Raw genomic sequence first — 20,169 nt, 5'->3', positions numbered from 1 at the left:
TTAGGAGCTCGAGAAAACTTGCTGATTCGTGATGTAATAGAATACGCGATATACGGAGTACCATTCAGCTGTACACACGCAATGCTCTATTTACATGTCGTTGCTAAGCTGTGGGTGACGTTCGCTAGGAGAGTGATATCCATTCTCTTTTATTCCCATGATATGATGATACGCAGTGCTTCATACAAGAAATGAGAGACTGGTAAATCCTTGTGTGCGACGGTCAAAGGTCAAACTACGCATTGCCCAAATTTCACTGAAACAGAGCAGTCTGAATTCGCACAGTATGAGGTCTTTGAGAAAATCCTTGCACTTTTTGAGGACACTGTCAAGACGTAAGTAGAGGAATATCGGGAATATCGTTAAAATATTTAATATACAGAATATACAACATGGTACACTCACCACGAATGCATGTATGAAACCCGCGAGATTTCTGTTTGCCTAGTCCCATGTGTAAGGAATTGCGTAAGTATCTATGGGAACTGCGTGTTGAATGTTGTAGCAAAATCAGCCCGTCCTCACGCCGTCAAGGGTACGTCGCGGGTTAGATAGATAGATATAGACTATAGATAGATATTGCTTTATTTCATCAAAAGGAAAATACATAGCATCCCAAAGGCTGAATTGCGTGTTCCTGATGTAAATATACAAACGAAAAAAAAAATACGATACAGATAATCATTGACATTGACATTATTCACGTATTACACTTAGGCCTAAATTTTACAGTAACCCCGGCGTGGGTGCGGTGCCATTAATTAAACAGATTGAGATGCAATAAAGTGAGCCTTAATTACATTACTAGAAGTCCACATGACAAACATACAAAAGGTAAGAAATGTGTATCCTCTCCAGGACCCACTTTCATTTGGTTCTAGGAGAAATATTTTCATTTCTTATTTTTAGTTAAGAAGATGGTGATGAAGCAAGTACAACATAATTTGTAACTTTTAGTGCAAAGCAAGTGGCCCTTGATTCGACATCTTAAGTTGCGGAATCAAAATAGTATGCATGATCCATACGCTTGTGCTGCAACCATCGTTCGAACGCCTGTGACTATTGTTCGGCACCGGGTAACCATGGTTCGACATTCGCGACGTACGGCCCCGTGCCCTCGCCCTGCCTATGTGAATGTATAAGCGCGCGTGCCACGCGCGGGCGAAACTGTATACTATTGCACGGTATCGCACTACGACACACACTGTGCGAGAGATTCAACGCAAACACAACACGTTGACGAACCATGGTGATACCGCAAATTCTGGCACGGGTGGAGTGCAAAATATAAATATCGCATAAACCCTCAAGTTATCTCAGAAACGGCTGCCATCATGGCTGTAGGTATACACACTGTATAGATTCAATGCAGATAAACGGACTAGTAACTTCAAAACTTGGAATAACTGTTGAACTGCTTATGCGAGTTGACCCGGGAGGGTCGCGACAATGATTTTGTGGGTCCGGCGACGTGGCCCACTGTTGTGCTCTTCGGAACACGTGTGGAGGTAGTTGCATAGTTTGAATTTCGCACCTGATATGCGCCATTTTTTATTCATGAATTTCAGTGAATTTTTATTTGTAAGAGTGGTCTATTCATGGAATCCTGTCGAATCAAGGGCCACTTGTTTTACATATATGTGACTGTGAGTTTGGTATTGCACTAGAATATACTGTATAGAATCTACGTCGAATATTTCGCGAGATTTTTATTTTTACGAATTTTATGAGTCAGGTGCTATTTGTGAAATTAAAGACATGCAAAAATATTGATTCTGATCCCGATGTGAATGTGACGTACGCGTTTACACTTCTCCGTTCAGTACAGGACTCCACAATCACGAATTTAAGCACTCGCGAAATTGTCGGAAATTCCCGATTCGCAAAAAATTTAGACTCGCGAAATATATGGCGTATACAGTAGTTAAGTACAACTGGCGCATTGGCATCAACCTAGAACATGTAGAATTGTTTATGCCTTAACCAATTTGTTAACAATGTGTGTAGTCAATGCACATTCGTAGCGTTGACGCTGCTATCAATATTTTGTGTTCAATTCCCCAGGTCTGTCTACCAGTGAGCATCCACTTACAACAGCTTCCGTAGCTCAACGGCAGAATGAGTTGTTCGAGCAGGAGAAGCAGCGCCAGCTGGAGATGGTCAAGCGGATTGAGAAGATCACCGTCCACCACATCGGCCCAACAGACTCTTGCACTCTGGCCATGAACAAATTTCTTTCCACACCATACCACGTGGCCATGCGTAAGTATGCATTGACACAGTGGAGATCTAGATCATCACAGGTGGTGAAATCATGATGTTTGTGATTTATCAGAGTAGGAATGAAATAACCTCTTTTATGGAAGCAAGCTGAAAGGAGGAGAGGGGGGGGGGTTAACAAGTCAGCTTTAGAATAACTTAATTTTCAAACCAATCGAGATAGAAATAACAGGCCTTGATCATCTTTGTTATCCTGTTTTGCAGAGCATTAAAAAAATGTAATATTTTACGCTGCCACTCACTCTTGTCAGTTATCCATATATCATATTTCTGTTTCACATGCTGAAATAGAAATTGCAGATCTGATGTTGTCAAATGTGTTTTTCTCTGTAGAAATAAAAACAAATGTATTTCGTTACAGAACTTGTCACAGGGATTGCTTGTAAACCTGCCTTACGATATTGTGCTCTGTATAATCATGATATCCAACCCTAGATTTCAATGAGAACTATTTGAAGAGGTCAGCATTGGCATTGGTGAATGGGAAACCCTGGCACATGTTGCAGCCGCTGACAGAAGACTGCGAGCTGAGACTAATTCATTTCAAAGATGACAACCCAGAAGATGTCAACGAGGTAAGGCTGCTTTTGGATTACTGTAAAACGAGAAATGTTCATGTGCATTTTAATTTCGCGAGCGCCAAGATTCGTGAAATTAAAATGCACGCGAAATTTCTTATCTACACTATATGCATTGAACGCAAGAGGCAATTTGCGAAAATTTCTTGCCACGAAAAAGGCCGTCGGCTCCAATTCGCGAAAATTTCGTGCCGCGAATATATCATGTTTTACAGTATATACAGGTAATGCATTAAGTCAGTCTCTTAATATTACACAATTTGTCACAATTTTTCCCCCAGGAAAAGCACATCTAAATACATCAATCTGAGTTTAAACAATATTTTTTTTCTTTACACGTCTTGAAAAAGAAGTAATTATGTTTCTTGGGGCATGGAGATTACTTGTTCATTGAAACGTGGATGGAGGTTTTTGTTTTGTTTTGTTTTGTTTTGTCTTTTTGAAAAACACTGTACACCAGAGAACAGAAAAATGAAAGAAGAAGGAAAGCTGAAATGCATACTTGTATTTCTTTATGTGGGAAAAACCATCTTATGATGTACATTCATATCAGTTTCTCTTCTCTGTTGTTTTCAATCTGATAAGATATCTTCACAGAAAATTATAAAGTATTACAATAGTCCTGCATACCCATCTGTTCTGTTTACATGTACTTTGAATTCATGGCCTTGGGCAAAACGTAGGAATTTCCTGTAATCCACCAGTCCATAAAACAAGGATTTTTATTGTTTATTTTTATTTTTATTTTTTTTTTGGGTGCAATCACTCGGTGAAAATTTCAGCTACTTTTTTTTTTCTTTTTTTTTTTCAAAATTGATATCTGGCAACAGAGTCTACCTTGTGATTAAGTATTGAAAAGGAAATTATAATGCAAATAGCTAAAGGCATTGTATATACAGACAGGCGTAATCAGCTGTTATTTCTCATGATGCATTGTCTTTAATACAGGCTTTCTGGAGAGCATGTGCACACATGACGGGAGCCATCCTTCAGAACGCATTCAGGGAAGATGTTTATGTGGAGCCAGCGAGGGCGCCAAATATACCTGGTAAGCCAACTGCATGCCAGAACAAGTGACTCATTGCTCTGTTTAATCAGAGTTCAAAAACAACAACAACAAGACAAATGAATTATTACATATAATCCTCTATCACACCCGTGATATTTATGGAATTGTGCTATTGAGTATAATTTTCAGGGGAATGCAGTGAAACAAAATGTCATCAAATTTGAAGAAGAGGAAAATAAAACAAAGTTATTCATGCTTGGGTGATGTGCCATCTTTCTTTCTTTATCTGTTACATGTCCATTAAATATTAATTTTCCAGTAAACTGTGCACTTAGAAATGTTCATATTAAGGGCTTAATACATGTATTGTATTATTATTATTATTATTATTATTATTATTGTTATTATTATTATTATTATTATTATTATTATTATTATCATTATTATTATTATTATTATTATAAAACAATCATAACAGGGTTATACCTATCTTTTGGTACTTGTCATTCTTCATAATGTGTAGTTTAAATATTTCTTTTTGCATAATGCTTTTTTTCCCCCTTAGAATACCTGTTAATTCTCTGGCAGTGGCTTTGTATATTTCTTAACTACTTTTGACTTCTGTTTAAAATACATTTTGTTACATGGTCCTTTCTTTGATTGATATGTCCTTCAATACTTGTGCTTGTATATATAGCATGATGTTTCTATTTTGTTCTATAGTTTCTCAGGGTTGCTTTGCCTATGATGTCAATCTTCCTTTCAAATGGGAGCCGAGCCCGGAGGAGCTGGTTTGCCTCAGCAGGCTGGCCTACGAACTCACAGAGAAGAGACTTCCTTTCGAGAGGTTAGAGGTCAGGCTGAGCATCGCCAAAGAGATCTTCCAGGATAACGAGTAAGTCACGAAGTCCCTTCTGTAGTCAACTACCCACCAAAGTACTTTCCAAAATTTAAGAAAGCTCCCTAGCAAGGCAGATTCAAATTTAACCCTAAAAAGGCCAGGGGGGGGGGGGGGGGGAGTTGAATCAACCCCCCCTCGACATTTTTTGCGACTACTCCGCTGCACAAAATTTTTTGACCGCGCTGTTCGCTGACTTTTTACATTCAAGTCTCACACATCTTTTGACACCATTTTCGCGAAAATCACGCTTACCGTTACGACGCTGCATAACGTTTTATACATGCCTGTCAGACCGAAAATGGCTCAAAAACATGATTTTGTGTATAAAGTCTATACAAATGGAGTTTTCTCTTCTTATTCATAAAGATATGATTATTTTCACTTTCATAGGCTGAAACTAATTAATTTTAGCATAATTATGCTTGAAATAGGTTCTGTCATAAATTTTGCGGGAAAAAAATGATAAAACAAAGGGTCAAAAAACAAGGAAATACATAAGAAATTCATAAAACAATAAAATACATAAGAAATTGACTTTGATACCAAATTTTTTTTTTTCATGTACATTGTTAGGAATGCTACAAAGAATGTTTTCACCAAAAATTAGGATTCTAGGAGCTTCTATTTTGGATTTAGAGCAAAATGTATGATTTTATGCATATACATCATGTATTAGCATAATTAATTATTATGACAAAAATTTCCATTTCTTTTTGTATAGCTTGATAGATTACACCACAGGTAATGCACGTGCCAAATGACTGCACGATCGATGGCCGAGATTTTTTTTTTTTTTTTTTGGGGGGGGGGGGGGGGTTTGAATCAACCCCTCCCCAGCCACAGAACACCCAAAAAAGCCGGGCCTGGTTAGGGTTAAACGTTGATACTTGAGCATCAGATTAGTGAAAGTTTCAGCATAACTTTTCAAATTAGGATGAAAGATTCAACTACTGGTAGTTGAATACTGGTTGTGTCAAAGTCAGCTAACATGGCTTTTCATGTTAGCATCTGGGAGGAACCCATTTTCTTGATGACTGCAAATAGCATTGCACTTTTATTCATTCCAGAGAACAGGCTCTGGATTTGTTAGTGACAGGAAGAGAGCACTTGCTGGGGGGGGGGGGGGGGGTTCTAGATAGGTGATTAAAACATAGGTTAGTGCTTAATGGGATGGATGGTATTATAGGGTGCATGAAATTATACCAAAGGATAAAACCTGAAATAAGACAAACATTATCAAGCTATTTGTTTCCCCCTCCCCCAATATGTACTGCCAAGGCTTTAGGGAATATATGGCCAGAAGTGTAATATCGCACTTCTGCTAGTTGAGGATTGATGTACATGTACCCCGTATGTCCCCCCCCCCCCAAAAAAAAAAAAAAAAAAAAAAAAAAAAATTACCATCAGATTTGCGCATTGATAACACCCAATATGATTAAACTGTCTAAATGCTACTTTAGGGTCTTAAAATATAACATCTTGGCTCTATTTTACAGAAAACCCCATTCGATTTGGTTAAGCAGTCACAGAAAAATGTGGATTGTTGTAAAGCATGTCATGAGTCTGATTCTTCCAAGTTTAGCACTTGGATGCTCTTTTGTGTGAACACAATAGACATAACTTGGAGGGAAGAGATTCCTGACATGCTCTACAAAATTCCTCATTTCTCTTTAACCACTGAAGCAAATTGATTGGGATTTTCTGTTAGATGTGGGCAATGAGTTACAGTTTCGTACCCTGAAATTGTATTTGGATTGATTCACTATTTTTAAAGTTATCATTGCGGAGGGTCCTGTTGTATTTTTTTTTGGGACATACGGTATTGAGATGTAAACCAATATTGCAAATGCTTGATTTAGGAATGGGAAGTTGATCATGCAGTAAGACTTTTTAATAAATGTCCTGTCCAAAGTGGAAAAAAAATATATGTAGAAATATTTTTATGGCTGATATTATGTCACCAGGTACAAGAGGGCAGAGTTGGATTCTGCCGAGGACGACAGGGTCGTCTTGTTCCGTCTCGGTCAATTCATTGACATTTGCGCTGGACCCATGGTTGCCAACACCGGTTTCATGGTCCCACATCGATTCTCCTTTACATGTGTGAGTGCTGCTGCTTCAAGCTACTGTAAAACCTATAAAGAATCACTCTTTTCATTTGAAATCCTCTGGGAATTGTGAGTGTGCATTTTGGATAAATTATGTCAAAAAAAAAAATAAATAAATAAAATTGACTGATTGCATCTTGAAGAAAAAACTATACCGAAAAATATCATTATTCTTGTCAGGCCTCTATATGCCTGCTTCTGACTGGTTAATATCGACAAGTATTGTGCCTGTTTTTATCACTGCCAAATACTGCTGTGCTGTAGTGTAATATTGAAGTATTTTCTGATGTTATGCTGCCCAGTGACCAGAGACTCCAACTCTCCCATTTTCGACGGAAGATCTCCCGCCGAAAACCCATTTTTGCAAAATCTCACGTTCTCCCGCTTATAATTTAATTTCTCCCGCCCTGGCTCTGTGTCTCCCGTTGGAAAGGATTTCTTACTTATTGCTATCGTATGTTGAAAAAATAAGCCTTAGATAGCACCAGAGAGCATCTAGAACCCTGGGAATTTTGCGCTTCGCACACATCAAACTTGGAATCTCCCGTTTGCTAGGGGTTTCAGGCGGGAGAATCTCCAGATCAGAAGGTGCTTTGGGTTGGAGTCTCTGAGTGACAAGTTGAAATTTTAATACTGGACAAAAAATTAAAGTGCTGATGTATGTCAGATGTAAATCATGTTTCTGAGGCACACATCCTGTGACATCCGTAGAGATATTAGTGAGCGATTTGACATTTGCCATGATGTGAAATAGTCTTTTCTGGATAACCCCATGAACCTCATTGAATAACATTTTAGAGTACAGTAAGGAAGTTAAGATGTAGAGCTTAGTCTACGTTGTGGCCTTGGTAGTTTGAAAGTCATGCCATCTCTTTATCTGTACAGGTACAGTCTACTTTGCACTACTTTGCACAAGTTGAAAAATTGCCTAAGCAGGAGAAAAAGTGTACCCGCAATGGATATAAACATACTAGGTTAATTCTATTGTGTGCATTGAAATTCATGTAAGTCAAAGGAGCTTCTCTGGTCCCTGTCTTGATTTGACTTTGGGCACTTAATTGAGAGTAGTGTTGAAGCATTAACTTAACTAAATGAAACATTGGGGTGTTTGTTTGGTGCAGTGTAGCAAAGTCCTACAAACTGCTTGATTTATGAAGATATCTGGGTATAGTCATCTGATTATAGTCATTGATGATTCTTTGCTTCTGTATTCCCCTGCCTTTGTGAACAGGTTCATCACATAGATGACTACCTCAAGTCTTCAGTGAGTACTCCCTCCTGACCAGAAATGTTTGTGTACATGTTTTCATCATTGGCTAGGTAGTGAAGAACAGGAAGCATATAGTATTTTAAGGCATTTATGTGCAGTTTGGAGTATTGAAAGAATTGTCACACAATGGTCAACAGAGGGCGCTAGTCTGGAATCTGCTGACTTTTGTCAGAGAAGGCATCTCAATGTAGTTTAAACCAATGAAGAGATGCACAGGCTGCTCATAGAAGACTTCTGTTGGTGATTCTATACTGTTTAGTAGGCCTAATCATGTTCTTTACTACATATGGAGTTTCTTGTGGACAGTTTGAGCTTGTGTCCCATGAGAAGGACATCGACCAAGTAATATCTGAGTGAATTCGGCATTATCTTGTAGATATGTTTACCATGTCACATTGGGCTTGTTTCAGGTGAGAGCACAAGCACCTGTAGATAACTCAGCTTAATATGGGCACAAGACAGGGCTCAATCTTAGCATGAACACAAATAGAAACTTTGAAAAAAGAAAAAGAAAAAACATGTTGTCTTTTTGGTGATTTAATACTGATGAGTAGAGCCTAATTATTTCTAGAGACATCAAACTGATTTAACCACTTGTCAAAATTTCCTCTTGCTACAGAACATGCTGTCAAGATTCCAGGGGACTGCCTTGCCATCAGAATTTCCAGTGAGTTTATCTCTTGCCATTTATCTTTGTTTGTTTGATTGATTTTCCATCTGAGAAGATGGTTGGATAGCCCATAGTCATGTGATTATTCATTCATTTGTTCATCTATTTACATGCTTATATATATCCTTTTACTTTGTAATATCTACTGTCTGTTTATCCATCCATCTTTCTATCTCCTATCTATTTAATATTCATTTGTAAATTGTCTGTCTCTGTTTACCTAACTATATATGCCTCTCTGTCTGTTCATCTATCTATCTATTTAAATATCTGTCTGTCTATTTATCCATCTGTCCATCTATTTTACAATCTGTCTATCTATATGTTCATCTATACATTCATTCTATCTGTTTATCTATATGTCTTTTGTACCTCCCCAGTTTTTTATTTCAATATCCATTAACGACATGTGCACATGATCATTTCAATCTATCTATGCAGAAGTGCTGCAGAATCTATTCAGAAAATTCAATGTTCTGATGTTTATTTTGTCCTACTTTTTGTTCAGTGCACAAAGTTGTCAAACAAGCACATTAGATTTGAATTTTCATGCTGTAGATGATGATGAGTACTGTCACTGCCAAATGCAGCTTCCTTGTCATGACCTTGAGTCTACACACTTTTGCTTTTTTTCTACTTCTCCTAACAGTGTCATTATCACACCTGGAACCTCATTGAGGACAGAGCAAAGAAACCGGTAAGTTTTGATTTTATCTTTTATATGCCAAGGCACTTAGATTCTCAATTTGCCAAACTCTTCCATCAGCATTCATCAATCCATCCAAACTTGACCCAGTTGTTAGAGTAGCAAGCCCACTCAGGTATAGTAACTATGCCTCAGTCCAACAGGAAGGCAATGATGACACAATTGGATTAGGGGGATTAGGTAATCTCTATTCATAGACAAGTAGTTCCCAGACATGATAATGCGCCATACAGCGAAGAAACCGCACCAACAAGTGTGCCATTTAGCAAACAAAGCACAGTAAGGGTGAACGGAAAAAAACAAACAACAAAACACACACATAAGAAAAAGATCTTACCACTTCACGATTGGTGGAGCTGTGCTCTATGTTGTAATAAGTTCAAAGGCAATTAAAATTTGAACTTTAGTGAACTGTACCAGGATAATTTTTGCTTGTGTTGTAGGGCAAATCACATGATCAAGGTCACTGCTCAAGGTCATATTGTAAATGCAATGATTTGTCAGAGCCTAGAGAAACAAAAGGCATGGAGTTTAATCAAACAATGATTGTAGTCGGTAGAATGTGACAAGCGATACTTCATAATGATTTTGAAGTTGAGGCATGTCTGTAGAAGTTATGATGTTAAACCATTATATCTCGCTTCAACTTACTGATAGTTTCAGATCTTGAATGCCATTTCCTTTACAATGTAATGAAATACTGGTAGTCTTCAACTGCAAATTATCAATACAGACTGCACCTCATTTCATCATTTATATCAATAACATATTTTGTAAAGGTGAGTTCTTTTGTTTTTTGTTTTTAAAGATGACACTGCACTCGTTCTCAAGGAAAATAACAACAGAATGGCAGATTGTCTTGTTTTACCTCAATTTTTGTCGCTGTCTCTCTCTCTCTCTCTCTGACCCCGAGGATATTCAAGTAAAACCATGCTGCTGATTGACAAATTGCCCTCCATCGACATAAAAAAAGAATTAGAAGAAATTCATGAATTTGAATAAAACCATGCTTATCACTATCACTGATACGGTAAATACATTTTTATTCTGTTGCAGCAGACACTTGATTCCACACTTCCATCTTCTCTCCTGTTTCTTGATCCAGGTCACCATGGATACCAGACCAGAGGGCAAATCATGACCTTGAGTCCGTAACATAACATCCTCTAGGTGCTGACTACAACAAGATTTTTCACCATGGTTTATTGTGTCGACAGTGATGTTTGCTGCCCTCAGGAAACAGTGCTGATCCAAACCTTGCTGACAGGAGTCCTGTACACACGCACAGATTTTTTTGCCACATGAGTTTCAGGCAGTGGCCATGTTGTAACCCAGAAGCAGAGCCCATTCAACCAACAGAATTTGTTCAACTTACAGATATGTTGAAATTGTATTCTGATACAGGATCCCTTCATTCACAAAGTGTGATTTCTGGCAACTACCCAAATTTTGCTTGAGCTCCAAAGCCCACTGCATACCAATAGAGGTGGTTGATTTAGATCTTGACTGGTGCCATGTCATAACCTTTAACCAGCTCACCCATCTTCGCTTCGTTCTCTGTGAGATATATCTTATTCCACCCTGCATTTTTAAGGTTTAATAGTCCATGAGCTCATGTGCAGTTTTTGTTGTTGTTGTTGTTGTTTTTTTGCTTTAAAGGGATTCATTTGATATGCATTCTATTAAAGAAACAGGAAAAGTTCTTATTATTTTCCGTTACATTTGAAAAATTGTGTGAGAATTTGAAACTGACGGAGACCATGTTCTAGGAAGAGTTAATGGGAATTGTGTACTCGTGACTTTCTTGATTGTTTTGACTAACTCAAAGTAATGTGTCTGTAATTGAACTGTCCAAGTTTGATCCCAAAGTAATTTTCTTTTCAATATCAAACCTGTTCTCTTGCTATACACTTTCTTACCATATCATATGTACAATGTACTTGTGAAAAAAAGAAAAAGAAATTTATGTTGCATTGAGCATTTTTTTTATGCCTCCGCAACGAAGTGGCCGGAGGCATTATGTTTTCGGGTCGTCCGTCCGTCCGTCCGTCCGTCCGTCCGTCCCGTTTTGTTTTTGTCGATATCTCAAGAACCGTGTGGTGGTTTTACATCAAACTTGGTATGAGGGTATATCCTTGGGGGATAATACTTTGTGTGGATTTTAGGGTCACAGGGTCAAAGGTCAAAGGTCACAGGTTATTTTGTGAAAAAAAATAATTGAAATTTCATGTTTTTCTCCATATCTCGCAAATGGTTCAAGGTATCTTCATGGAACTTAGTATATATGCTTGTACCGATGGGCAGTGATTATCTAGGGAAGTTGGGGGTCATGGATCAAAGGTCAGGGGGTCAAAGGTCAAGGTCAACTCCTCAAAATATCACTACTTTCCTTATATTTATGCAATGAATGAAGGTTTTTTTTTTTAACTTGATGTATACATGTATTACCCAATATATATTCTGTGGGAAGTTTCTTGCCTAAAGGTCAAAGGTCAAAGGTCAAGTGAAAGTGCTGAATTGCACTTTTTCCTCCATATCTCAAAAGTAACTCAAGGTATCATCATGAAACTTACATATTTATGCATGTTCAACCTAACAGTGATTCTCTTTGGAACTATGAGGTCAAAGGTCAAAGGCCAGGTTTAGATAATGCTATTTTCCCATTTGATACTGAAATTATACTTTTTCTCAATACCTTGAAAAATTACTCAATGCATAAACTTATAAAAGGGTCAAAAGTCAAGTAAAAATCATTAGTTCCCCAAATACCTGCACTCTGACATTTTAATCATTCATCCAATTGAACCTAGTTCTAGGAAAGTGAACATTCAGCACATTTGTGTCAAACCTGTCATTTTAATATTTTGCCAATTGTTTGAAACTGTCATCACACATTGTCAAGACATTGTACTATGGACCTATTAGGAGAACCATGCATTATGGCGGAGGCATATCAGTCGCCGTAGCGATATATCTAGTTTTCTCATGTATTCTTTGCCTTGGGCTTGATGTTTAAAATGCAGTCAGTCTAGTCACTCAAAGTACATGTGACTTCCGTTATAGCATAGTCCTCGGGACCACTAAGTTTCTTTCATTATACTGTATTGAAATTTGTTTTTAGCTGAGCTAATGAAGTATATAAAGATATATAAATAGTTTGGGGGCCTGCATTTTTACTCTGTTTCAACAAATTTTGTGCTTGTCATAACTGGCGCACAATGTAGTAGCTATTCACAGGAGAACTTGGATAACACAGTTGTGCTTGTGGAGGATACCCAAATTGTAATGAAGGCTTGTGTGGTTTCCTCTCTGCTTCCCTCTAGTGGTGGCTTGCAAAAAGGAGTCTCAACCCGAGATACTCTTGCCAGTGTGAGAGCTTTGTCCACGCATTACTGTAAAATGAGGAATGTTCGTGTGTATTTTTATTTCTCTAATTTCGCAAGAACGAAGATTCGCACTATAATATGAATTTAATATCAGTGGCAATTCATGAAAATTTCATGCCACAAGAGAGGCGTTTGGCTCCAATTTTGCGAAAATTTCATGCCATGAATATATCTTGCTTTACAGTAACACATTTGTTTCAAGTTACAGTAATTAGTCACCTTTGTCAATCAAGTCAGTCTAAATTCATGTTTAATTCTTTGGAACCAGCTTCCTTCCCCTCACCCCAGAACTAAACAAATAAATAAATCAAAGGTAGTGCAGTAATTTGATGTTAAAATCGTGTTGAAAAGGACCTAGATCTAAATAGAATTCACTGAATGATATGTGGATTGTGTACTGAATAATGTGTGTCTTCTCCCACCAAGGAGTCAAATTAGGTACAGTTGAACCTCTCTTATCCGGCCTCCCTTTATCCGGATCTCTCTATTATACGGACGCAATCTCGCCGTGATTTTCTTTTTTTTTTTTTAATAATTACGGGAGGAAAGGGGGATTCCCAACTCCTTGAGAACTCCTACACAAACACACATGAATTACATATACCTGATACATTTCTTAATACTTATCTAGGTAAATCATCCCAAGAATTTATAAAAGAAAATGATTTGCTTTCTTGCAAACACTAACCTCTATTTCGAGGTCTGTTACTGAGTGTAACAATGAAAAGGTTGCAGTATACACATTACTACATGTGGTACTACAATGGGCTACATCAGTACATGTGTGTGTATATATGTACATGTATAAAGCATTGAGTCTCCCGTATCCGGCCAAATCCCTTATCCGGATGAGCCCCGGTCCCGACTTGTCCGGATACGAGAGGTTCAACTGTATAGGCATGTATTGTTAACCCGTCGAGGACGAGTCCTGAGTATACTCGGGCAGGTGTCTATGGGAAATGCGTGTTGTAGCAAAATCAAACCGTCCTCAACGGGTCAAATGTACAGACTTGAGATAAATACACAGGAAAGATGGTTCTTGAGAAACACTTGTCAGTGGTTCTGTGTTCTTGTGGTACTGCGTTCCTTTCTAATGGAAAGTGTTACTGGAATTCTTTCAAGTGTACCTGTAGATCTACTGCCTACGTTGTTTTAACAATATTTGGTATGTTTTTCTTCAACAAAATCAAAAATCATGGTTGATGTACGTATACATTCTTTCTTTTTTTTCCCCCTAAAATGAAATACGCTGTGCTCTTGACATTGAGTACTTTGCCAATTTTGGAGCTTGAGCCAAAATATGATTTCTGCCTTCAAACTACAGTGGACTCCCGTTGTAACGAAGTCCTCGAGACCTGCAATTTTCTTTCGTTATATCGAAATATCATGATTTCTGAACAAATAAACAATAGAAATGCAAAAGGTGGATAATGTGGTGGCCTGAATTTTTACTTCGTTGTCAGCGGAATTTCGTCATAACCGTGTTCATTATAACGGGAGTGCACTGTACAGACTGTATATGTTTACCACCAAATCAGTGTGTCTTTTGATCAGGTACGTTTGGCAGCTGGACACATAGTACAGTACATGTCTTAAGTCTTAAAACTGACCTTTCTTTATTCCTCTTTGTTCACTATCATTGTGTTGCCTGTAGGTGTTGTGCAGATAGTGTGTTTGTGTGCGTGTGCGTGTGCGTGCGTGTGCGTGTGTGTGTGTGTGTTTTAAATAGATTTGGTGGGTTGACTACTGAAATCAACGCACACGGCATGTTCGAGCATGACACTTGTATGTAGGCACTTCTCATCTCATTGTGTGTATGCCTCTGCCGTGTCTGTGCGTGCTTTTATGTGGTAGCCATTCTTTACATCAATCACATTATTAGTACTCATTCAATCAATGAGTTCAGTATTGTTTTAGTGTGCTCTTAACAATTGCAACAAAAGCAACAGAGAGGCCGCTGCGATGATCCATATCCTATTACCAGTGAAAACCCATAGAAACAGAGCGTGTGTGCATCAGTATTAATGCTGAATACTACACGTACATCTGATCAGAGTTCCTGAATGATGTACAATGAAATCGTTTTACCGGCACGGGATGACTGTTACGGATGACACATAATTAGACGCGGCTTGGGGAATTGCCGCGTCGTTTGTCATTATAGTTCACGCTTTACGGCTGAGTTGCGCGAGATCCATTGTGTTTCAATTTTGATAATGGATCGTACTTGATCCTGATCGCACCATAAAATAAACTTCTGACTGTTGGAATTACTTAATTACCCATGCATAATGTAATGATTTTAGGGATGAGTAGACAGTATATCGCCATTTCTTTGCTTGTCGTTACCATAGAAACATAATGACCTTATCGATGAAAAGACTTCCGCAATTATATGATGCATGGATGACTATTGTCAATCTGTTTACTCTATTTTCATATTGTTTTCGTTTCTCCCAAGAAACTACATGTGCTTAATACAGGAAGGAAAAAAAAAAGCCTAGAACCATACTTTTTAATCAAAGACCGGAAGTAATTTCGAACTGAAATTAGCTTTTATAGTTACTTCAGAACACCGGTGGTTGAATTAGATTTCATAATACAAGTGTATGTACTGATCTTGTGAAGAAAAGGTAACAAAACACACATAATAACATGTACCATCATTGGGATCATTAGTTACCAGTTAGCGTTAAGAAATACCATCACCAATATTGTTTCCTCAGACTGTCATTACCTGGAATGCTCTCCCTTCCTCCTCCCCCCCCCCCCTCTCTCTCTCTCTATCTACCTACCTACCTATCTATCTATCTATCTATCTATCTATCTATCTTTTCATTGATCTCTATCTATCTATCTATCTATCTATCTATCTATCTATCTATCTGTCTGTCTGTCTGTCTGTCTCTCTCTCCCTCTCTCTCTCTCTATCTATCTATCTATCTCTCTCTCTCTCTCTATCTCTCTCTCTCTCTCTCTCTCTCTCTCTATATATCTATCTCTCCTGATGCTGTCTCCATGACAACATCAGTACAAGTCTTTCGCCAATGTTTGGCGGTAGGATCGACTCACAGCGTGGTTGGACCCCATCATACTTTTATTCGCATCTAAACCACTACTTTTATTGCACTGACACAAATGCACCTGACCCGCACACGATCACAACATACAATGTACATGATTTTCTACCGGTAGTTAAAGGATTCCCATAATATTTCTTCAGACATGAAGGTCACGGGTCAGGGGCGGATCCAGGAATTCCGTAAAGAAGGGGCGCGTTTACAAAATTAAAGGGGGGGGGGGGGCGCACGCACCCCTCCCCCATTTTTGTCTGTTTATTTCTTTTGTTTCAACAAAAAATAAGGGGGGGGGGGGCGTGCGCCGGTTGCGGTCCTCCCTGGATCCGCCACTGCGGGTGAAACCATGCGCAAGAAGAAGATAGCATTTTTACGTTCTCTCACAAGAGTGAAAACCACCACGAATATCATAATGGATATGATGGGTGTCGGACCCATAATCATCTAGAATTTAACGAAGGGGAGCGGGGGGGGGGGGGCAAAGGGTTGGGTTTAGCAAAAATTACGTAAGAATAACCCCATACAATATTGAGGAATCGAAGCGCCCGGGGTGTATAGAGGGATCTCCCTTCCCATCATGCCAGTGTCCGACAATAATGGTCTATGTCTCTCCGACAATCACGCTTTTAGTTTTTTCAGAGATTATTCTGAAGATTAAAAAGATGTAGTGTATATCACTGTGTAATAGGTATTAAAAACTTGTTTCGACTTTGCAACAAACATTTTTTTAAATCTAATTATCTAATGAATGTTATGTAAATTAATCAATCATTTCGCAAACATGGAGGTGCGCTAGACAAATTTATGTGACTTCATAAGTGCACATTAATTTTGTACATATGATAGTGCATGGGCTCACTTTTCGTAATATGCCAGCAAACCTGATGTAAGCATTGTATATTAAGCCATAGGATACTTGGTTTGTATTTCTCTTTTTTTCAACCCTTGTCAATTCTCGAGACCCTATAGATCGTAGTCACAAGGCCGGCGCAGCCGTGGGCGCCGTGGGGGCCGGGGGGGCCCGGGCCTCCACACTTTTAACCCCGGAACTTGTAACCCGGAAGTACGGAAGTGGCACAAAAATAGAAGTATAGATAGAGATCGTGAAGTATGGCGGCGGTTAGGGTATGCTTTTTCTGAAGACCTTTTTTTTTTTTTTTTTTTCGCTTGTTAGCTCCTGAAACCCGGAAGTGGGCCCCCACACTTTTGGAAACGCTGCGCCGGCCCTGAAGATATACAAAGCCCCAGGACCGGATGGTATAACTCCACGAGTCTTGAAGCAGCTGGCAAAAATTCTGGGTCCAATTCTTTGCAATATATTCCGGTTGTCATATGAATTAAGTGAAATACCAAATGATTGGCGTGAAGCAAATGTTGTACCAGTCTACAAGAAAGGTTATCGATCTACTCTTGTAAACTACCGCCCCATTTCGCTGACATGTATCTGCTGCAGGCTAATGGAACACGTCTTAGCCAGCAAAATTATGAAGCACGGGGACGAAAGTAACATTATTTTCCCCCTGCAATATGGCTTCCGTAAGAACATGTCATGTGAACAACAATTACTAGGTTTCACAAGCGATCTACACCTGTACACAGGAACTTGGATGAAGGGCGTCAAGCGGATATATAATAATGGATTTCTCAAAAGCTTTTGACAAGGTTGGACATGAGCGGCTTTTACGTAAACTGGACTACTATACGGTATCAGGGGGAAAATCTGAAATGGATTCAAAGCTTGCTCAAATGAACAAGTCAGAGGGTCGTTTTGGATGGTATTAAAATAATATTCTCCAATAGCGGCAGGATCTGGTGTGCCTCAAGGGTCGGTTCTTGGGCCTTGCCTCTTTCTGCTTTACATTAATGACTTACCTGACGGTCTATAAAGCAGCGTCAAAGGTTCGCCTTTTTGCCGATGATGCAATTTCCTACATGACCACTGACAATCAACATTATACGCAAAATCTTCAAGAGGACCTAAACAAAATTGGTGACTGGGCAAAAAAGAAAAAAAAAATGGATGATGGTTTTGAACACAGATAAGTGCAAGGTTTTGGCAATATCCAGGAAAAGAAGAAAGGTGCAACACGTGTATCATCTGAATAACGCCCCTCTTGAGTCTGTTGAATCCGTGAAGTACTTGGGTGTAACCATCACTTCTGATTTGAAGTGGACCCTACACATCAATAATACTATCAATAAAGCCAATAACGTCCTTGCATTTCTAAGACGCAATCTTCGCATAAAATCTTCTGATGTTAAAGCCACAGCTTACGAAACGTTGGTTCGACCAATTGTAGAGTATGCTTCCACAGTTTGGGGCACATCTTCCAAGAACCTCATCCACAAAGTGGAAGTGGTCCAGAGAAGAGCTGCGAGATTCACTTTAAATCGCTACCATAACACCTCAAGTGTCACCAAAATGCTGCAAGAACTTGATTGGACCACTCTGGAACAGCGCAGAGAGAATGACAGGCTGATTATGATATACAAAATACACCATACTCTTACTCATCTTTCAGCACAGGACTATAGCATCAAACAGGTTACTCAGTTGACGAGAGCCTCGCAACCACATTCCTATCAGGTACCATACTCGAGAACTAAATCGCATCGTCATTCGTTCTTTCCAAGAACTGTAAGGAGCTGGAATTCCCTGTCGTCAGAAATTGTTTCAGCGCCATCTGTAGGATAATTCCGTAACCGACTAACGGTTGATCACAGTGACTTGTTATTTTCTTTAAATTGTTACGACCAAAATCACTCTGAGAATGATCGCACAAAAGAAACAATCAACTGATGTTCAGGCGGTTTATTAACAGTGATATTGTGGGTACAGACTGGTAATCGGCGTCACATCAGTACAACAATGATCAATAGAAGCGGTTATAAATCGGTAGTGGAATCACTTACACGTATTAAATAATCCTTTGAAAGTGTCCAAATACGATGTTCGATGCACAGACGAATGATCCTTGAGGCACCGATGAATGATTCCTCCGACGTAACTCCAGAGGCGCAGGTTACAATAGTCCGCGTTATAATTCCAGGGTATATGTCCACAATAGATCCACAGTATAATGTTCCCAGCGAAATGTGCAGAATCCAACGACCACATCCCGTCGATGCATTGAATGATGATTCACTTTATATTGTCCAGCTAGGAATCCAGCCCGTCACAGCTTTGCCGTAGCAATGTCCGTTGACATTAAAATATGGAGTCCAATGAAGGCACATTAATTCTCTGCAGGCAAAATGTCTCCCAGGCCAAGTATCTCCACAAACATAACAGGTCAGCAGGTAACACAGGACTGACTATTACAAGTCGCTTCAGAGCCAGAAGTGACGTAACTCTCAGAGCAGAGGTGTTGGGTACTCTGCCTACTGCAGAATTTCTCTGGCTTATATACTATCCATTCACCCCCTTCTAGCACATTCTATAACTCTCTCCAACCTACTAGCTAGTCCAAGTTCCAGGAATCCTGGATGACTCACTGCATAACATCATTGCCAAAATTAACTACCAATCACATTGGGCTACAGGGACAGTGCCTCCCTCAGCCAAACATGTAAGCACTTCCCAGAACTTTCTGGAATGGGTGAAATCATTCTAGATTGAGTGAGCTATAATGTATTTCCTGTTACATGCATGTACTGTATAGCTACATTGTATACCACCTAGAAAATTCTCCACTTATCTGGTCAGCCTGTATGTACTATATGTATACCACATAGAATGTTCTCCATTAATCTGGTCCACCTGTGTACATACACATCAAAACAACCATGCATACATGGTACATAACTACTAGTGTATACATTTGTGACACCATCCCCCATGGGAAAAAGAAAGCCTTGCTGTAGCAAGGGTTTCTTTTACCTTCACAATTTGTCATTGTTATTTACAATGAATGTGAGATAAAATCCAAGTCAAACTACAATAATCACATACTATCACATGCCTTTTGGATAGCTGTATTAATTCCATGTTCTCTTGTCATGGATACCATTTACAATGATATTGCTTGGATTCTCGGAGCTTATACAATCATGTCAAACTGTTTTGCATATACATTAGTGAATATGCGAAACACATACACTGGGAATGATATGCGGTGAAAACTTTTCACCTTTAATACTCTCTTCATGTTACACTCTTGACAGAGCGTCGGCAATTACATTGT

At 38.9% G+C, this 20,169-nt stretch overlaps 1 protein-coding gene across 1 annotated transcript; it reads left to right on the top strand.

The window, feature by feature from the left end:
* Positions 1 to 1,334: 1,334 nt before the first annotated feature.
* On the top strand, positions 1,335 to 10,779 carry LOC139726224 (large ribosomal subunit protein mL39-like). Its single transcript, XM_071637291.1, has 10 exons — positions 1,335 to 1,344; positions 2,065 to 2,262; positions 2,716 to 2,855; positions 3,807 to 3,906; positions 4,591 to 4,762; positions 6,733 to 6,871; positions 8,108 to 8,140; positions 8,766 to 8,813; positions 9,466 to 9,513; positions 10,628 to 10,779. Exons 1-10 carry the CDS (start codon positions 1,335 to 1,337, stop codon positions 10,661 to 10,663), a joined length of 924 nt encoding a protein of 307 aa, XP_071493392.1. The 3' UTR covers positions 10,664 to 10,779.
* Positions 10,780 to 20,169: the final 9,390 nt, after the last annotated feature.

The sequence above is a fragment of the Diadema antillarum genome, unplaced genomic scaffold (genome assembly GCF_040938485.1).
Source record: "Diadema antillarum isolate AM-2024a unplaced genomic scaffold, OU_Dant_1.0 seq00000081_RagTag, whole genome shotgun sequence".
Classification (NCBI taxonomy): domain Eukaryota; kingdom Metazoa; phylum Echinodermata; class Echinoidea; order Diadematoida; family Diadematidae; genus Diadema; species Diadema antillarum.
The sequence above is the reverse complement of the archived record's forward strand: the minus strand, read 5'-3'. Positions and strand labels throughout refer to the sequence as shown.